Source organism: Entelurus aequoreus, linkage group LG22 (genome assembly GCF_033978785.1).
Source record: "Entelurus aequoreus isolate RoL-2023_Sb linkage group LG22, RoL_Eaeq_v1.1, whole genome shotgun sequence".
NCBI lineage: Eukaryota > Metazoa > Chordata > Actinopteri > Syngnathiformes > Syngnathidae > Entelurus > Entelurus aequoreus.
This window is the reverse complement of record NC_084752.1, coordinates 36,510,155-36,531,138: the sequence shown is the minus strand read 5'-3', so window position 1 is coordinate 36,531,138 and position 20,984 is coordinate 36,510,155. Positions and strand designations below refer to the sequence as shown.

The 20,984-nt window shown below is 44.8% G+C and overlaps 1 protein-coding gene across 1 annotated transcript; it reads right to left on the bottom strand.

Annotated features, from left to right (window-relative positions):
* Nucleotides 1-172: 172 nt before the first annotated feature.
* On the bottom strand, nt 173-19,168 carry tomm20b (translocase of outer mitochondrial membrane 20b). The gene is made up of 5 exons (XM_062033077.1): nt 18,925-19,168; nt 3,291-3,337; nt 3,138-3,219; nt 2,931-3,073; nt 173-371 (listed from the first exon to the last, which is right to left on the bottom strand). Exons 1-5 carry the CDS (start codon nt 19,046-19,048, stop codon nt 327-329), a joined length of 441 nt encoding a protein of 146 aa, XP_061889061.1. The 5' UTR covers nt 19,049-19,168; the 3' UTR covers nt 173-326.
* Between the last annotated feature and the right edge of the window lie 1,816 nt (nt 19,169-20,984).

Here is a 20,984-nt window from a genome sequence, read left to right as displayed (position 1 = left end):
TTGTAACAAATCCCAAATGGGTCCCGTTCTTTTTTAACTTTCAACGCTTGAATCTCCGAGATCAACTTCAGATCTATTTGTTCTGCTCTATTGTGAGAAGTCCTTGAACACCCCACAGTTGCTTCTGACAGTCTAAAGATGATTGTAACTGTTGGGAGTCAAGTACTCTTAGTGAACAAGAAAGACTTTATTCTTTACCAGCCAATAAAAGACCAACATGAACTTCTTTTCTTCTCTCTGGTGGAACTTTGGAAATCATAAATAGTTGAAGGAACTTCCAGAACAATCCAGCTTTGCACCATCAGTCCTCAGCAGGTCACATGACCTCACTCGATGTCGTCCTCGCTCAAACTTTGTGCGCTCACAATGCGCTGCAACACACACACACACGGTTACAACAAAGTAACACAAATTTACAACAAAATATCACACAGGTTTACAACAAAATAAGTTTACAACAAAGTAAGACACATTTAGGACAAAGTAGGGATGATGTTCAAAACCGGTTCTCCCGGTTGTTCGATAAGAAAAGAACCGATTCCATGGACTCAAATCCCTTTTTGAGAACCGGTTCCCGTTATCGAGGCCACTATAGTAAAGAAAAAGAGTTGGTTCTTTTAATCGAATCCCAATGTTATGCCCATTTGATTGTAGACTCTTACTGACACCTTGTGGCGATATGAAAATACTACGCGTCATTAGTTTGGCGACGTCAGTTCAGTTCATGAGACAATTGAGAAGTAGACAAGTTGTGTTAGCTCTTACAAGCCTTGGAAAAGAGAAGTCTGTAAGTAAAATGTTTAACTTGTTTATGTAACTCAATATTAAGGTGGAAAGTGGTTACATTTGATACTAAGATGTTTATTGAAAAACGATTTTTGTGCACTGTTTCAATGGATGTTTTGAGGACTTAAAATGGCTGCCAGTCGTGTATTTCCACCGTCAAAACAGTTTCAACACTCAGAAGTATTTGTTGGATGATAGTACTGTATATTTGTGTGAAGCTAATATTTACATATTGTGTATTACATTGGAGTATGTTAATTGAATCACATAGCTTACCGTATTTCCTTGAATTGGCGCAGGGAATATAGTATTCGCACGTCTAGAATTACTGCCGGGTCAAACTCGTTTCTCAAACTAATTAACGCATGCTTGGCCTTATCGCCGGTTCATTATTAACGCCGGATCAAATCCGTTTCGCAAAATATTAATTTTATTATCGCATGTCTATAATTTTCGCCGGGTCAAACTCGTTTCGCAAAGTATTTAGCATATGGCTAGAACTTCCGCCGGGTCAAATTCGTTACGTCACGAGTGACGCTTTACCGGTCCTCGTTTTCAAAATGGAGGAAGCTGCTTTCAGTAGTTTGCAATCGCACAAAGGAAAAAAGATAAAGAGCTACCGGTATTCAGTAGGATTTAAGGTCCAAGCTATTGAATACCGGTACAGTATGCTAAAAAGAACAGTAAGCAGCTATGTTTTATTAATATACCGTAGCTGCGTGTGTCAAATACTGTATGAATCATTAAATGACTGCCGCTTCCTGGTGGTAGAGGGCGCTGCCGCGCTAGTGATCCTTCTTGCGACTTCCGGTACTGCAGAAGAAGTGACAACACGCAGCAAGATTTTATTTTTTTTTTTCCTCTCGCCTGAACTTTTAACATGGAGGATTACATACCGGTATCTAAAATAAAACAGTTTTCTAAACTGGACTTTCAATGGAAGCAGGAGGTAATAATTAAAGGAATATCTCCATCGAGACAGAGAGACTTTTAAAACTGAACAGACTTCTATAACCAAGTTATCGATGCTTTTGGTCAGAAGGAGCTGCAAATGGACTCCATTCATAAGTACAGGTAAGACCATAATAACGTTTTTTTTTTTATTAAATGTGCTTTTCATGATGGTATGCTTACATCACACTCAAAGCGCACGCCTAAATTTACCGCATTCCTTTTGGTAAACGCCGGAGTGAGAAGAGGTTTTAAAATAATTACCGCATGCACGGCCATCCCGCCGGCTTCCGGCAAACGCCGGAGTGACAGGAGGTTTTAAATTAATTAACGCCCCCGCGGCTATTCAAGGAAATACGGTATACATTTGTCATTTTGTGTATTTCAGTTAAAAAATAAAATAAATAAATAACAGTCCAGTGCAAGACAAAAGTAAAGATAGGAAAAGACAAAGCGAGATCAACAACATCTAAATGGATTCATCTGCTTTGGATCTTTATTAGACGTCTTGGATTGTTTGTTAGCTGTCTGCCTGTGTGTGTAGTTAGTATGTTCCAATAGCAGCAGAAGTGCACTTTTTGGAGAGCTGTATCATTTTCAGTTTTGTGCCCAAGGGACTGATTTTATTTAACACTATGTTATTATTCATACACCTATAGTGATCACAGAGACAGGTTGTTTTTGTGTTACTGTATATATTTGTTTTTCTGAAAAATCCCAGTTAATATACTTTGGGTAACAACAGTCAATATATTTTTTTATTTTTTTTTTAGGGGGGTAACAGTCAACATTTATTTATTTATTTTTCTTTCTTTCTTGTAAAATAAAAGTGAGCTTTTGTTAAACCAAATATTGTGTTTTTTTCCACATACAACAACCTATCTGGACTCAATAAGGAACCGGTTCGATAAGAGGATTCGATGATAGGCTCGAACTCGATAATTTCTTATCAAACATCATCCCTAGGACAAAGTAAGACAAGTTTAGGACAAAGACAGACAAGTTTAGGACAAAGACAGACAAGTTTAGGACAAAGTAAGACAAGTTTAGGACAAAGTAAGACACGTTTAGGACAAAGACAGACAAGTTTAGGACAAAGTAAGACACGTTTAGGACAAAGTAAGACAAGTTTAGGACAAAGTAAGACACGTTTAGAACAAAGTAAGACACGTTTAGGACAAAGTAAGACACACCTGGCTGATGGTGGGCAGCTTGGTGAGCAACATCTGGAAGACGGGTGGAGGCAGAGTCTGCTGCAGGACCTGCAGGAGCTGCTGAGGTTGACCACACACGGCGATGGCGTTGGTCAGGTGGTCCACACCCTTCTCGTAGTCCCCTGTGGCGCAGACAAGGTGGCCGACACTAAGACCGGTCCCGCTGTGAGGCGTGTGACCTCCTACCTTGTGCCAGCAGCTCCTCGCCCAGCTGGATCTCCTCCAGGAAGAACTTCTGCACGGCCTCAGCATCCTTCAGGTCAGGGAGCTGGCGAGGGCAAAAGGTCACTACAAAGAAGCCAAGAAAGACTTGGGGGAGGTACCCGCACAATAACTTACTTTGGCCATACCAGCTCGCTCTTTTGCCGCCACCTGCTTCCTCCGGCCTGAAATGCCAACACACAAGTTATGCACTTGTTGTCTCTCATTCCCAATCCTCATGTACGACAACAACACCTTTTTCTTTACACATTCTAAATGGTCAAATACAGCAAGTAGGAGGTGGCTAACAGGAGTACACTATTGCGCCAACAATACTCCATTTACATGTGGTGACCTGAAAAGAACCAAGTATTATTGATGTTTTATTATAAGCACTAACGCAGAGGAACTACTTTTAGAGAGCTAAATAATGCTATATTGACATGTTGAGCTGCTGCATGGCCTCTGATTGGTGAAAGTTAATTCTCGATGATAAATCACGCCTCTCACCTGGATTGTAGAAGGTTGTGGACACAAACCCACAAGTTTGACAACCAACTTAGACCCGGAGATGGCCAGAAAGACACGAAAAAGACGTTCGTTTGCGCACCTTATTTTATTTTAACTAGGGATGTCCGATAAATGTGTTAAAATGTAATATCGGAAATTATCGGTATCGTTTTTTTTTTATTATCTGTATCGTTTTTTATTTTTTTTATTTTTATTAAATCAACATAAAAAACACAAGATACACTTACAATTAGTGCACCAACCCAAAAAATCTCCCTCCCCCCATTTCTTTCTGTTATCAATATTCTGGTTCCTACATTATATATCAATATATATCAATACAGTCTGCAAGGGATACAGTCCGTAAGCACACATGATTGTGCGTGCTGCTGGTCCGCTAATAGTACTAACCTTTAACAGTTAATTTTACTCATTTTCATTAATTACTAGTTTCTATGTAACTGTTTTTATATTGTTTTACTTTCTTTTTTATTCAAGAAAATGTTTTTAATTTAGTTATCTTATTTTATTATTATTTTTAAAAAGTACCTTATCTTCACCATACCTGGTTGTCCAAATTAGGCATAATAATGTGTTAATTCCACGACTGCATATATCGGTTGATATCGGTATCTGTAATTAAAGAGTTGGACAATATCGGAATATCGGATATCGGCAAAAAGCCATTATCGGACATCCCTAATTTTAACCCTTTGTGAGGATGATGAGGAATTGTTGTTGCAAAGGGGACGATATAAACAACCCACCAGTCTTTATCCCGGTGAGAGCAGACATTGTACAGTATGTTATGTTCAATTACGTGTGTATCTTCAAATATATTGATATTGTATCACATATATACTTACAGTAGGGCCGCATAAAAAAAATCCAATCCCATGCGAATCCCAATTCTGTTTCATCCCAATTCTACATTGATTCATAATAATCAAAAATCTATTTAAAAAAATATATATTTTTAATTTTTACAAAGACATTTTAAGCCAACTCTATACAACCAGAAGGAGCTTTTGAAACATGTCGTGACTTAAAAAAAAAGATAATTATTATACTAAATATTACAAAAATGGTTAAGAATCTGATGGAATGGTTAAGTGAAGTGAATTATATTTATATAGCGCTTTTTCTCTAGTGACTCAAAGCGCTTTTACATAGTGAAAGCCAATATCTGGCCATCATGAACATTATTGAAGAGATTACAACTGCAATTGATCAAAATAAATACACAATAGGAGTGTTCATTGATGTAAAGAAGGCATTTGACACTATAGATCATGGTGTCAAACTCTGGCCCGCCGTGTAATTTCACTTGGCCCTTGAGGCGATATCAAATTAACACTAGAGCTGGCCCGCCGATTATATACAGCGGCGGTGCCGCGCTAACACCACATTCACAGCTAATTCTTATACTTGCCAACCCTCCCGGGAGACTCCCAAATTTCAGTGCCCCTCCCGAAAATCGTCATGTCCGCTTTTCATCCAGTCCAGCGAATGCTGGCCCAGTCACATAATATGTGCGGCTTCTGCACGCACCAACACAAGTGAATGCAATGCATACTTGATCAACAGCCATACAGGTTACATTGAGGGTGACCATATAAACAACTTTATCACTGTTACAAATACGCGCCACACTGTGAACCCACACCAAACAAGAATGACAAACACATTTCGGGAGAACATCCGCACCGTAACACAACAGAACAAATACCCAGAACACCTTGCAGCACTAACTCTTCCGGGACGCTACAATATACACCCCAGCTACCACCAAACCCCGCCCACCTCAACCGACACACGGAGGTGGGGGGGTTTGGTGGTAGCGGGGGTGTATATTGCACTTCGAAAGAGTTAGTGCTGCATGGTGTTCTGGGTATTTGTTCTGTTGTGTTACGGTGCGGATGTTCTCCCGAAATGTGTTTGTCATTCTTGTTTGGTGTGGGTTCACAGTGTGGCGCATATTTGTAACAGTGATAAAGTTGTTTATACGGTCACCTTCAGTGTGACCTGTATCGCTGTTGATCAAGTATGCGTTGCATTCACGTGTGTGTGCGTACAGAAGCCGCACATATCTTGTGACTGGGCCAGCACATTCTTAGAATGGATGAAAAGCGGACGTGACGACAGCTCGTAGAGGACGTTAAAGGCAGTGCATTTAAGGCACGCCCCCAAGACTGTGGTCCACGAGATATAATGACTGATGAACACCTTGGTTGGATAATGAAGGTTGCCTCAGCTCAAAGCCTGAGCCCCGACATTAATGAACTAGCATCCAAGAAAAGATGGCAGGTATCTGGCTCGGGCACATCAGATTAGATCAGTGTGTTGCAAACTGAGCAGTTTAAAGTCCTGAATGGTTGGTTTACTCATTGTTATTTTATTTTCTAATTTATTAGCCTGTGGAAAAAGTTAATGTTGATATTTACCGCAGAAGGCTGCAAATAGAAAAGAGGCATTCAATTTTTATTTAAATTGTACTTGATATGCCATTAATATTTTTTTATTATTATTATTATTATTTGAAACTGGATTTTGCATGTCACTATAAAGTTATACAAGCCTTGCTTGTTCAATATTCAATGCAAAACTTGTTTGGGTCCCTATTAAAAGGTTAATTTGTTCAACCTTGGCCCGCGGCTTTGTTCAGTTTTAAATTTTGGCCCACTCTGTATTTGAGTTTGACACCCCTGCTATAGATCATCAAATTCTCATTTCTAAATGATATACTTATGGAGTTAGAGGCCTACTGAAAGCCACTACTAGCGACCACGCAGTCTGATAGTTTATATATCAATGATGAAATCTTAACATTGCAACACATGCCAATACGGCCGGGTTAACTTATAAAGTGCAATTTTAAATTTCCCGCTAAACTTCCGGTTGAAAACGTCTATGTATGATGACGTATGCGCGTGACGTCAATGGTTGAAACGGAAGTATTCGGACTCCATTGAATACAATACAAAAAAGCTCTGTTTTCATCTCAAAATTCCACAGTATTCTGGACATCTGTGTTGGTGAATCTTTTGCAATTTGTTAAGAAAGTTGTAGGTGGGATCGGTGTATTAGCGGCTGGCTGCAGCAACACAACCAGGAGGACTTTGACTTGGATAGCAGACGCGCTAGCCGACGCTAGCCGCCGACCGCACGGATGATCGGGTGAAGTCCTTCGTCCTTCCGTCGATCGCTGGAACGCAGGTGAGCACGGGTGTTGATGAGCAGATGAGGGCTGGCTGGCGTAGGTGGAGCGCTAATGTTTTTATCATAGCTCTGTTAGGTCCCGTTGCTAAGTTAGCTTCAATGGCGTCGTTAGCAACAGCATTGTTAAACTTCGCCAAGCTGGGAATTATTAACCATGTATTTACATGTCCATGGTTTAATAGTATTGTTGATCTTCTGTCTATCCTTCCAGTCAGCGGTTTATTTATTTTGTTTCTATCTGCATTTGAGCCCGATGCTATCACGTTAGCTCAGTAGCTAAAGAGCTTCGCCGATGTATTGTCGTGGAGATAAAAGTCACTGTGAATGTCCATTTCGCGTTCTCGACTCTCATTTTCAAGAGGATATAGTATCCGAGGTGGCTTAAAATACAAATCCGTGATCCACAATAGAAAAAGGAGAGAGTGTGGAATCCAATGAACCCTTGTACCTAAGTTACGGTCAGAGCGAAAAAAGATACGTCCTGCACTGCACTGTAGTCCTTCACTCTCACGTTCCTCATCCACGAATCTTTCATCCTCGCTCAAATTAACGGGGTAATCGTCGCTTTCTCGGTCCGAATCTCTCTCGCTGCATTGTAAACAATGGGGAAATGTGAGGAGTCCTTCCTCCGGTGACGTCACGCTACTTCTGGTATAGGCAAGGCTTTTTTTTTATCAGCGACTAAAAGTTGCGAACTTTATCGTCGTTGTTCTCTACTAAATCCTTTCAGCAAAAATATGGCAATATCGCGAAATGATCAAGTATGACACATAGAATGGATCTGCTATCCCCGTTTAAATACATAAATTTCATTTCAGTAGGCCTTTAGAGGAGTTGCACTGGACTGGTTAAGCAGCTATTTACAGCAACGACAGCAATATGTTGAGATTGATGATCATTGGTCAGAATGTATGAATATTGAAGGGTTCGATTTTAGGACCCAAACTTTTTTATTTTATATATAAATGATATTTGTGAGGTTTCGAAAATTTTACAGTACGTATTATTGGCAGACGATACAAATGTATACTGTTCAGGAGATGACTTGAAAATCTTAGCCGATGATATTGAAGAGGAAATGGTTAGACTAAAATTGTGGTTTGATGTAAATAAATTCTCTATAAACTTGGAAAAGACTACATTTATGGTATTCAGTAATAAAAGAAAGATAGAAGTTAGTTTATCCATAAACAATGTGAACATTGAGAAGGTGTCTGACATCAGATTTCTTGGGGTCATCCTAGATGAAAAGTTGACATGGAAAGCTCATATATTGCATGTGAAAAATAAGCTTATTTATTTTGAACAAGGTTAAATAATACAATGAGAATGTTATATTGCTCAATTATTCTACCTTGTTTCAATTATTGTGCAGAAATATGGGGAAATACATATCACAGCAACATAATGCCTTTATTTCTTTCACAGAAAAGAGCAATTGGTATCATTTTTACAGTAGGATATAGAGACCACACAAATGCACTCTTCATTAGGTCAGGATTATTCAAACTAAAAGACATTGTAGAATTGCATACTCTATTAGTGATGTTCAAAGCTAGAAATAAAGTTCTTCCGAAGGACTTACAAAAGTTATTTGTGTTCACGTCTGAAGATGAGAACCACAGAAGGCCGTATGACTTTAAACATCCAAGAGTGCCAACAAATTTGAAGCAATTGTGCTTGTCTGTATCTGCTGTGAAAGCATGGAATTCTCTAAAGAAAGACTTTGCAAGTTGCAAGAATATCTTTGGAATTTTAAAAGAGTTACAAAAAGAGACAACTCGAGTTATATCAAACTGATTTTTGATTTTGATTGGACGTGCCATTGTGAAAATGCTTAAACGAAAATTAAAAGTATGTTGGAGTTGGGGTGTTGGTGGAGGGAACAGTGATGAAGTCATCTAAATAATTTGTGTTAAAAAGGGGGCAGATAAATATAAGAATACCGTAATTTCCGGACTATAAGCCGCACCAGCTAAATTTAGGGGAAAATACAGATTGCTCCATATATAAGCCGCACCCGACTGTAAGCCGCAGGGTTTTGATGTGTAATTAGCGTAGTATATAGGGGTTCCTGCTACCACGGAGGGGATTGTCGGGACAGAGATGACTGTTTGGGAACGCAAAGCGTCCCATTTATTAGCAATAAATCTTTCAATCATTCAATCAAACTTTCACATCTTTGACATGGCGAACAGCATTCGTGCAGAGTACAAATAATACAACGGTGCAAAGTAATACAAAGTGCTCGCCTGTACGTTATCAAAATAACCAGCCTACCGGTATATGAAAAGTCAGTCTTTAATCATTGTGTCATCGTCTTCCTCCTGCATACTAAAACCACCGAAATCCTCTTTGTCTGTGTCGGAGAAGAACAGGCCGTAAATAAGCCGCACCCTTGTATAAGCCGCAGGGACCAGAACGAGGGGAAAAGTAGCGGCTTATAGTCCGGAAATTACGGTAGTATTCTTCCATCTGATCATGGAAATGTATAAGAAAACAAAACAATGAAAGTGTCAACTGTATATGGCTTGTATATATGCATTTTATATACTTGCATATATGCATTTTATATACTTGTATATATGCATTTTATATACTTGTATATATGCATTTTATATACTTGTATATATGCATTTTATATACTTGTATATATGCATTTTCATGAAAGGAATACAAAGAAATGATGATGATGATATCTAAGTTCCATTGAAAGCAGTGTGGGTGGCACTGGGAGCAGGTGTGTAAAGTGTCTTGCCCAAGGACACAACGGCAGTGACTAGGATGGCGGAAGCGGGGATCGAACCTGGAACCCTCAAGTTGCTGGCACGGCCGCTCTACTAACCGAGCTATACCGCCCCAAAAGTGGTTAAGTGGCCAAAGATTGACAGCCCGACTAAATATTGTTCAACTGGATTGGCTCCATTTTCTTTTATCAGATGAACATTTTCGTACTTTTCTTAAAGCAATTTTAAAAGCACATTTTCCGAAAGACGTTTCTTAGGTCGACACTAAAATCGTACTTCGGCAGCTAAGTGCACTTATGTCAAATGTAACTTGTTCTGAAAAGCTTTTATTGTGTGAATGTTTGGAGCATTCACACAATAATATGCTTTTTACACAAAAATTCATCTATTTTTTCTTCTTCTTCTTCTAGTTCTTCTTCTTTGGTGCGCTCTACCTTCCACATTTTTCATCCGATTCGAAGCGTTCCAACTTCAAACTGCTCAGCCTATTCAGGAATCGCAGGTTTTCTCTTGAAAAATTCCAAAAATTCCCAGATTTCCTGCTTTTCCGGGACATTTTTCCCATTAAAAAGGAATTGGCCAGTTTTCAAACTTCCACCATTTCCACATTTTTCAACCAATTCAAACCATTCCACCTTCAACACATTCCACTCATCCTGGAAATTTTAACTATTCTTTTTCCAAGATAAAAAAAAATTCCAGTATTTTCCACAATTCCTGGTTTTCCAAAGCCCTATTTCCACCCTTTTTTCTGGCGACTACTCCTTCCACATTTTTCAACCCACTTCAACCGTTCCACCGTCAAAACATTCTTCTTAATCAGGACAAAAAACAAAGTTATTTTTTAAACTGGAAAAATTCACGGTTTTCTAGAAATTCCAGGAATTAAGAAATATAATTTCTCAATTCAACATGTTACTACTTCAACATTTCTCCACCGATTTGAAAAATGTCAACACCAACTATTTCAACTCAATCAGAACATTCAATTTTTTTTACCATTTACAAGACAATTCCTGCTTTTCAAAAAAATTCCCAAATTTTAGGGAAATTCCCATTAAAATCAATGGGACATTCTTCAAAGTTCCTCAATCCCCACATTTTTCATCTGATTCAAACCATTCCAACTTCAAAATATTCAGCCTGTTTGGGAACCGTGTGCTCTACTTCAACAATTCTAAAAAAAAATGTCCAGGATTTCAGTTCAACTTCAGCATTGGAGCATTCACACACAATTCCTTCAGGAATGGTCTCTTCTAGTTATAACTTATATAGCAAATAATATATCACGGGAATTGTGTTGAATCGAGAATCGATTCTGAATCGAATCTTCACCCCAAGAATCCAAATGAAGTACCCACAGATTCACACGTCCAACTTGGAGCATAAAACCCTGATGGAGGTGTTCGGATGGCATAGAATGTTCCAAGCAGGCGTGCGTAAGTGAGGTCGCATGAAGGCAAGCATTAGGAGTCAACATACGTAAATGAGGCCGGGTTAAGGCGAGCATGAGGGGTCAACATAGGTAAGTGAGGCCGCATGAAGGCGAGCATGAGGCGGTCAACATAAGTAAGTGAGGCCGGGTCAAGGCGAGTATGAGGCCGGGTGAAGGCGAGCATGAGGCGGTCAACATATGTAAGTGAGGCCGCTTGAAGACGAGCATGAGGCGGTCAACATAAGTAAGTGAAGCCGGGTGAAGGCGAGCATGAAGAGGTCAACATACGTAAGTGAGGCCGGGTGAAGGCGAGCTTGAGGCGGTCAACATATGTATGTGAGGCCGGGTGAAGGCGAGCATGAGGGGTCAACATACGTAAGTGAGGCCGGGTGAAGGCGAGCATGAGGGGTCAACATACGTAAGTGAGGCCGGGTGAAGGCGAGCATGAGGGGTCAACATACGTAAGTGAGGCCGGTTGAGGGCGAGTATGAGGCCGGTTGAAGGCGAGCATGAAGAGGTCAACGTACGTAAGTGAGGCCGGGTGAAGGCGAGCTTGAGGCGGTCAACATATGTAAGTGAGGCCGGGTGAAGGCGAGTATGAGGCCGGTGGAAGGCGAGCATGAGGCGGTCAACATACGTAAGTGAGGCCGCATGAAGGCGAGCATGAGGGGTCAACATACGTAAGTGAGGCCGGGTCAAGGCGAGCATGAGGCGGTCAACATATGTAAGTGAGGCCGCATGAAGGCGAGCATGAGGGGTCAACATACGTAAGTGAGGCCGGGTCAAGGCGAGCATGAGGTCAACATACGTAAGTGAGGCTGCATGAAGGCAAGCATGAGGGGTCAACATACGTAAGTGAGGCCGGGTGAAGGCGAGCATGAGGCGGTCAACATATGTAAGTGAGGCCGCATGAAGGCGAGCATGAGGGGTCAACATACGTAAGTGAGGCCGGGTGAAGGCGAGCATGAGGGGTCTACATATGTAAGTGAGGCCGCATGAAGGCGAGCATGAGGGGTCAACATAAGTTAAGTGAGGCCGGTTGAAGGCGAGCATGAGGCGGTCAACATATGTAAGTGAGGCCGCATGAAGGCGAGCATGAGGGGTCAACATACGTAAGTGAGGCCGGATGAAGGCGAGCATGAGGGGTCAACATACGTAAGTGAGGCCGGGTGAAGGCGAGCATGAGGGGTCAACATACGTAAGTGAGGCCGGGTGAAGGCGAGCATGAGGCGGTCAACATATGTAAGTGAGGCCGCATGAAGGCGAGCATGAGGGGTCAACATACGTAAGTGAGGCCGGGTGAAGGCGAGCATGAGGGGTCAACATACGTAAGTGAGGCCGGGTGAAGGCGAGCATGAGGGGTCAACATACGTAAGTGAGGCCGGTTGAGGGCGAGTATGAGGCCGGGTGAAGGCGAGCATGAAGAGGTCAACGTACGTAAGTGAGGCCGGGTGAAGGCGAGCTTGAGGCGGTCAACATATGTAAGTGAGGCCGGGTGAAGGCGAGTATGAGGCCGGTGGAAGGCGAGCATGAGGCGGTCAACATACGTAAGTGAGGCCGCATGAAGGCGAGCATGAGGGGTCAACATACGTAAGTGAGGCCGGGTCAAGGCGAGCATGAGGCGGTCAACATATGTAAGTGAGGCCGCATGAAGGCGAGCATGAGGGGTCAACATACGTAAGTGAGGCCGGGTCAAGGCGAGCATGAGGTCAACATACGTAAGTGAGGCTGCATGAAGGCAAGCATGAGGGGTCAACATACGTAAGTGAGGCCGGGTGAAGGCGAGCATGAGGCGGTCAACATATGTAAGTGAGGCTGCATGAAGGCGAGCATGAGGGGTCAACATACGTAAGTGAGGCCGGGTGAAGGCGAGCATGAGGGGTCTACATATGCAAGTGAGGCCGCATGAAGGCGAGCATGAGGGGTCAACATAAGTTAAGTGAGGCCGGTTGAAGGCGAGCATGAGGCGGTCAACATATGTAAGTGAGGCCGCATGAAGGCGAGCATGAGGGGTCAACATACGTAAGTGAGGCCGGATGAAGGCGAGCATGAGGGGTCAACATACGTAAGTGAGGCCGGGTGAAGGCGAGCATGAGGGGTCAACATACGTAAGTGAGGCCGGGTGAAGGCGAGCATGAGGCGGTCAACATATGTAAGTGAGGCCGCATGAAGGCGAGCATGAGGGGTCAACATACGTAAGTGAGGCCGGGTGAAGGCGAGCATGAGGGGTCAACATAAGTTAAGTGAGGCCGGTTGAAGGCGAGCATGAGGCGGTCAACATATGTAAGTGAGGCCGCATGAAGGCGAGCATGAGGGGTCAACATACGTAAGTGAGGCCGGATGAAGGCGAGCATGAGGGGTCAACATACGTAAGTGAGGCCGGGTGAAGGCGAGCATGAGGGGTCAACATACGTAAGTGAGGCCGGGTGAAGGCGAGCATGAGGCGGTCAACATATGTAAGTGAGGCCGCATGAAGGCGAGCATGAGGGGTCAACATACGTAAGTGAGGCCGGGTGAAGGCGAGCATGAGGGGTCTACATATGTAAGTGAGGCCGCTTGAAGGCGAGCAAGAGGGGTCAACATACGTAAGTGAGGCTGCATGAAGGCAAGCATGAGGGGTCAACATACGTAAGTGAGGCCGGGTGAAGGCGAGCATGAGGCGGTCAACATATGTAAGTGAGGCCGCATGAAGGCGAGCATGAGGGGTCAACATACGTAAGTGAGGCCGGTTGAGGGCGAGCATGAGGCGGTCAACATATGTAAGTGAGGCCACATGAAGGCGAGCATGAGGGGTCAACATACGTAAGTGAGGCTGCATGAAGGCAAGCATGAGGGGTCAACATACGTAAGTGAGGCCGGGTGAAGGCGAGCATGAGGCGGTCAACATATGTAAGTGAGGCCGCATGAAGGCGAGCATGAGGGGTCAACATACGTAAGTGAGGCCGGGTGAAGGCGAGCATGAGGGGTCTACATATGTAAGTGAGGCCGCGTGAAGGCGAGCAAGAGGGGTCAACATACGTAAGTGAGGCCGGTTGAGGGCGAGCATGAGGCGGTCAACATATGTAAGTGAGGCCACATGAAGGCGAGCATGAGGGGTCAACATACGTAAGTGAGGCTGCATGAAGGCAAGCATGAGGGGTCAACATACGTAAGTGAGGCCGGGTGAAGGCGAGCATGAGGCGGTCAACATACGTAAGTGAGGCCGTATGAAGGCGAGCATGAGGGGTCAACATACGTAAGTGAGGCCGGGTGAAGGCGAGCATGAGGGGTCTACATATGTAAGTGAGGCCGCATGAAGGCGAGCATGAGGGGTCAACATAAGTTAAGTGAGGCCGGTTGAAGGCGAGCATGAGGCGGTCAACATATGTAAGTGAGGCCGCATGAAGGCGAGCATGAGGGGTCAACATACGTAAGTGAGGCCGGATGAAGGCGAGCATGAGGGGTCAACATACGTAAGTGAGGCCGGGTGAAGGCGAGCATGAGGGGTCAACATACGTAAGTGAGGCCGGGTGAAGGCGAGCATGAGGCGGTCAACATATGTAAGTGAGGCCGCATGAAGGCGAGCATGAGGGGTCAACATACGTAAGTGAGGCCGGGTGAAGGCGAGCATGAGGGGTCTACATATGTAAGTGAGGCCGCATGAAGGCGAGCAAGAGGGGTCAACATACGTAAGTGAGGCCGGTTGAGGGCGAGCATGAGGCGGTCAACATATGTAAGTGAGGCCACATGAAGGCGAGCATGAGGGGTCAACATACGTAAGTGAGGCTGCATGAAGGCAAGCATGAGGGGTCAACATACGTAAGTGAGGCTGCATGAAGGCAAGCATGAGGGGTCAACATACGTAAGTGAGGCCGTATGAAGGCAAGCATGAGGGGTCAACATAAGTTAAGTGAGGCCGGTTGAAGGCAAGCATGAGGCGGTCAACATACGTGAGTGAGGCCGTATGAAGGCAAGCATGAGGCGGTCAACATACGTGAGTGAGGCCGTATGAAGGCAAGCATGAGGGGTCAACATAAGTTAAGTGAGGCCGGTTGAAGGCGAGCATGAGGCGGTCAACATATGTAAGTGAGGCCGCATGAAGGCGAGCATGAGGGGTCAACATACGTAAGTGAGGCCGGGTGAAGGCGAGCATGAGGCGGTCAACATATGTAAGTGAGGCCGCATGAAGGCGAGCATGAGGGGTCAACATACGTAAGTGAGGCCGGTTGAGGGCGAGCATGAGGCGGTCAACATATGTAAGTGAGGCCACATGAAGGCGAGCATGAGGGGTCAACATACGTAAGTGAGGCTGCATGAAGGCAAGCATGAGGGGTCAACATACGTAAGTGAGGCCGGGTGAAGGCGAGCATGAGGCGGTCAACATATGTAAGTGAGGCCGCATGAAGGCGAGCATGAGGGGTCAACATACGTAAGTGAGGCCGGGTGAAGGCGAGCATGAGGGGTCTACATATGTAAGTGAGGCCGCGTGAAGGCGAGCAAGAGGGGTCAACATACGTAAGTGAGGCCGGTTGAGGGCGAGCATGAGGCGGTCAACATATGTAAGTGAGGCCACATGAAGGCGAGCATGAGGGGTCAACATACGTAAGTGAGGCTGCATGAAGGCAAGCATGAGGGGTCAACATACGTAAGTGAGGCCGGGTGAAGGCGAGCATGAGGCGGTCAACATACGTAAGTGAGGCCGTATGAAGGCGAGCATGAGGGGTCAACATACGTAAGTGAGGCCGTATGAAGGCGAGCATGAGGGGTCAACATACGTAAGTGAGGCCGGATGAAGGCGAGCATGAGGGGTCAACATACGTAAGTGAGGCCGGGTGAAGGCGAGCATGAGGGGTCTACATATGTAAGTGAGGCCGCATGAAGGCGAGCATGAGGGGTCAACATAAGTTAAGTGAGGCCGGTTGAAGGCGAGCATGAGGCGGTCAACATATGTAAGTGAGGCCGCATGAAGGCGAGCATGAGGGGTCAACATACGTAAGTGAGGCCGGATGAAGGCGAGCATGAGGGGTCAACATACGTAAGTGAGGCCGGGTGAAGGCGAGCATGAGGGGTCAACATACGTAAGTGAGGCCGGGTGAAGGCGAGCATGAGGCGGTCAACATATGTAAGTGAGGCCGCATGAAGGCGAGCATGAGGGGTCAACATACGTAAGTGAGGCCGGGTGAAGGCGAGCATGAGGGGTCTACATATGTAAGTGAGGCCGCATGAAGGCGAGCAAGAGGGGTCAACATACGTAAGTGAGGCCGGTTGAGGGCGAGCATGAGGCGGTCAACATATGTAAGTGAGGCCACATGAAGGCGAGCATGAGGGGTCAACATACGTAAGTGAGGCTGCATGAAGGCAAGCATGAGGGGTCAACATACGTAAGTGAGGCTGCATGAAGGCAAGCATGAGGGGTCAACATACGTAAGTGAGGCCGTATGAAGGCAAGCATGAGGGGTCAACATAAGTTAAGTGAGGCCGGTTGAAGGCAAGCATGAGGCGGTCAACATACGTGAGTGAGGCCGTATGAAGGCAAGCATGAGGCGGTCAACATACGTGAGTGAGGCCGTATGAAGGCAAGCATGAGGGGTCAACATAAGTTAAGTGAGGCCGGTTGAAGGCGAGCATGAGGCGGTCAACATATGTAAGTGAGGCCGCATGAAGGCGAGCATGAGGGGTCAACATACGTAAGTGAGGCCGGGTGAAGGCGAGCATGAGGGGTCAACATACGTAAGTGAGGCCGGGTGAAGGCGAGCATGAGGGGTCAACATACATAAGTCAGGCTGCATGAAGGCAAGCATGAGGCGGTCAACATACGTGAGTGAGGCCGTATGAAGGCAAGCATGAGGGGTCAACATAAGTTAAGTGAGGCCGTATGAAGGAAAGCATGAGGCGGTCAACATACGTGAGTGAGGCCGTATGAAGGCAAGCATGAGGGGTCAACATAAGTTAAGTGAGGCCGGTTGAAGGCAAGCATGAGGCGGTCAACATACGTGAGTGAGGCCGTATGAAGGCAAGCATGAGGCGGTCAACATACGTGAGTGAGGCCGTATGAAGGCAAGCATGAGGGGTCAACATAAGTTAAGTGAGGCCGGTTGAAGGCGAGCATGAGGCGGTCAACATATGTAAGTGAGGCCGCATGAAGGCGAGCATGAGAGGTCAACATACGTAAGTGAGGCCGGGTGAAGGCGAGCAGGCTGCATGAAGGCAAGCATGAGGCGGTCAACATACGTGAGTGAGGCCGTATGAAGGCAAGCATGAGGGGTCAACATAAGTTAAGTGAGGCCGTATGAAGGCAAGCATGAGGCGGTCAACATACGTGAGTGAGGCCGTATGAAGGCAAGCATGAGGGGTCAACATAAGTTAAGTGAGGCCGGTTGAAGGCGAGCATGAGGCGGTCAACATATGTAAGTGAGGCGGCATGAAGGCGAGCATGAGGGGTCAACATACGTAAGTGAGGCCGGGTGAAGGAGAGCATGAGGCGGTCAACATACGTAAGTGAGGCCGGGTGAAGGCGAGCATGAGGGGTCAACATACGTAAGTGAGGCTGCATGAAGGCAAGCATGAGGGGTCAACATACGTGAGTGAGGCCGTATGAAGGCAAGCATGAGGGGTCAACATAAGTAAGTGAGGCCGGGTGAAGGCGAGCATGAGGGGTCAACATACGTAAGTGAGGCTGCATGAAGGCAAGCATGAGGCGGTCAACATACGTGAGTGAGGCCGTATGAAGGCAAGCATGAGGGGTCAGCATAAGTAAGTGAGGCCGGGTGAAGGCGAGCATGAGGGGTCAACATACGTAAGTCAGGCTGCATAAAGGCAAGCATGAGGCGGTCAACATACGTAAGTGAGGCCGTATGAAGGCAAGCATGAGGGGTCAACATAAGTAAGTGAGGCCGGGTGAAGGCAAGCATGAGGGGTCAACATACGTAAGTGAGGCCGGGTGAAGGCAAGCATGAGGGGTCAACATACGTAAGTGAGGCCGTATGAAGTCAAGCATGAGGGGTCAACATACGTGAGTGAGGCCGTATGAAGTCAAGCATGAGGGGTCAACATAAGTAAGTGAGGCCGGGTGAAGCCGAGCATGAGGGGTCAACATACGTAAGTGAGGCCGGGTGAAGGCGAGCATGAGGGGTCAACATACGTAAGTGAGGCTGCATGAAGGCAAGCATGAGGCGGTCAACATACGTGAGTGAGGCCGTATGAAGGCAAGCATGAGGGGTCAACATAAGTAAGTGAGGCCGGGTGAAGGCGAGCATGAGGGGTCAACATACGTAAGTGAGGCTGCATGAAGGCAAGCATGAGGCGGTCAACATACGTGAGTGAGGCCGTATGAAGGCAAGCATGAGGGGTCAGCATAAGTAAGTGAGGCCGGGTGAAGGCGAGCATGAGGGGTCAACATACGTAAGTCAGGCTGCATAAAGGCAAGCATGAGGCGGTCAACATACGTAAGTGAGGCCGTATGAAGGCAAGCATGAGGGGTCAACATAAGTAAGTGAGGCCGGGTGAAGGCAAGCATGAGGGGTCAACATACGTAAGTGAGGCCGGGTGAAGGCAAGCATGAGGGGTCAACATACGTAAGTGAGGCCGTATGAAGTCAAGCATGAGGGGTCAACATACGTGAGTGAGGCCGTATGAAGTCAAGCATGAGGGGTCAACATAAGTAAGTGAGGCCGGGTGAAGCCGAGCATGAGGCAGTCAACATACGTAAGTGAGACCGGGTGAAGGCGAGCATGAGGCGGTCAACATACGTAAGTGAGACCGGGTGAAGGCGAGCATGGGGCGGTCAACATACGTAAGTGAGGCCGGGTGAAGGCGAGCATGAGGGGGTCAACATACGTAAGTGAGACCGGGTGAAGGCGAGCATGGGGCGGTCAACACTTACGTTCTCGCAGCCTGTTCTTGAAGTTGGGATCGCTTCGCCTCTTCCGGTCGAAATAAATGCAGTAACCGACGAAAAGAGCTCCGCACACTCCCGCCGCGATGGCACTCGTCTTCCCGACCATCATGGACTCGGTGACGGCTCAGTCCGACGACGTTTTCGGCTACTTTGCACCTGTTTTCTCGCCTGCTGCGGCTGCTTGCAAGCTAGCGGAGCGAGACGGAAGGAGGAAGGACCCCAAAAGGACCCCAAACGCTTGACAACTTTGGGCGTCCGACGAGCGCCTGACGGAAAATCATTTTCTCTACCTGGAACATACACAATGATTGTCTGAATTGAAAAGTACTTTTGTAAGATGTAAACAATTTAAGTGATGAGGTCATTTGTAAGCCATTTTCTCTTTTGTTGGGGGCAGTCGGACCGGATGTGACGCACACGCTATTATTGTACAGTCCAGAAGTGAGTGAGTCGGTTCGAGAAGAACAACCTTTACTGTGGGGATGTGTGATTGTAGCAAGAACTAATTAATTACTTTCTACGATTAAATACACCTGAAACGTTCAACTGATCTATTTAACTGTTTATTTCATTTACACAGAAATATATTAGGGCGGGCGCTACCGTAGATACAGTATACGGTAACTACGGGCAATACTGCAGAATTTGGTATCGCACCAAGACTAAGTACAGACATTGTTGATACTGATACCGATACTTAATACAAATCATAAGACAACGCAGGGACACAAAGACTGTTTTCACCTTTATATATATATATATATATATATATATATATATATATATATATATATATATATATATATATATATATATATATATATATATATATATATATATATATATATACAGTGTGTGTTTGTGTGTGTGTTTTTAACTTAGTTGAGCGTCACGATGTGATGACGTCATAAAATAACGATGTAATGGCGGTGGTTGGTCAACAGGAGAAGATGTGCCCTTGACCTCAGGGAATTTAGTATCAAATTCAGTAAAGACTTTGAGAAAAAGAAAAGGAGTCATGAATGTAATTTGCTCCGGGAAGTAAGCAAAGTGTGCATTTATGTTGGTGGTGACACTTTAGAAAATGACAAATTCATAGAATTACAAGCTAAGGCAGATCAATTTTATCTGAAAAAAAGCAGAAGGGGCCTTCATGAGGTCACGACCGTGCTAAATGGATTGAGGAAGGGGGGGGGGGGGGAAATCCCTCCTATTTTAGTAGTCTGGAGAGAAGTAGCCAACCGAAAAATTCTGTCAAAAGTTTAATAATAAATGGAAAAGAAGATAAAGACGCTAAAAGCATCCAAAAAGAGATTTTATCTTTCTATTCTAAGTTGTACTCTTCACGCCACTCATTAGACCACATGAATACCTTTTTCAGAAAAGGAATACATTTATTCCACAAATAGACGACTCCTTTAAAGACTTATGTGAGGCAGAACTTAAAATAGAGGAATTAGATTTGGTTGTCATGAAAATGTCCCCAAAGAAATCACCTGGCACTGACGGGCTTACTGCTAACTTTACTGCTAACCAATCTTTTGGAAGGACTTAAGACACATTTTATATATGAAGCATTATCAATGAGCATACAGAAACAAGAATTAAGTACAAACATGAAGCAAGGTTTAATTGTTTTAATCCCTAAACCTGGCAAGGATAAGGGAATTCTCAATCATTTAAGACCAATTACTTTACTCAATACAGATTATACAATTATTTCAGGTGCTATTTCTTCTAGATTAAAAAAATGCATTTCTAGTGTTATTGAGGAGACACAGTCTGGTTTAGGACGTTCTATACACAATAACATTAGGCTAGTTTTAGACTTAGTGGATTACAAAGATATCATCGACAGTGAATGTCTCATCCTGTTTTTACACTTTTATAGAGCATTTAACTGTGTTGAACATCCATTTATTATACAAGCCCTGAAACATTTTGGTTTTGGACACAAATTTGTTGCCACAATTCAAATAAATAAAGTTGGTATGGTATGGTATGGTATGGTAAATGTTGTACACCAATATTAATAGTTGGGTAGC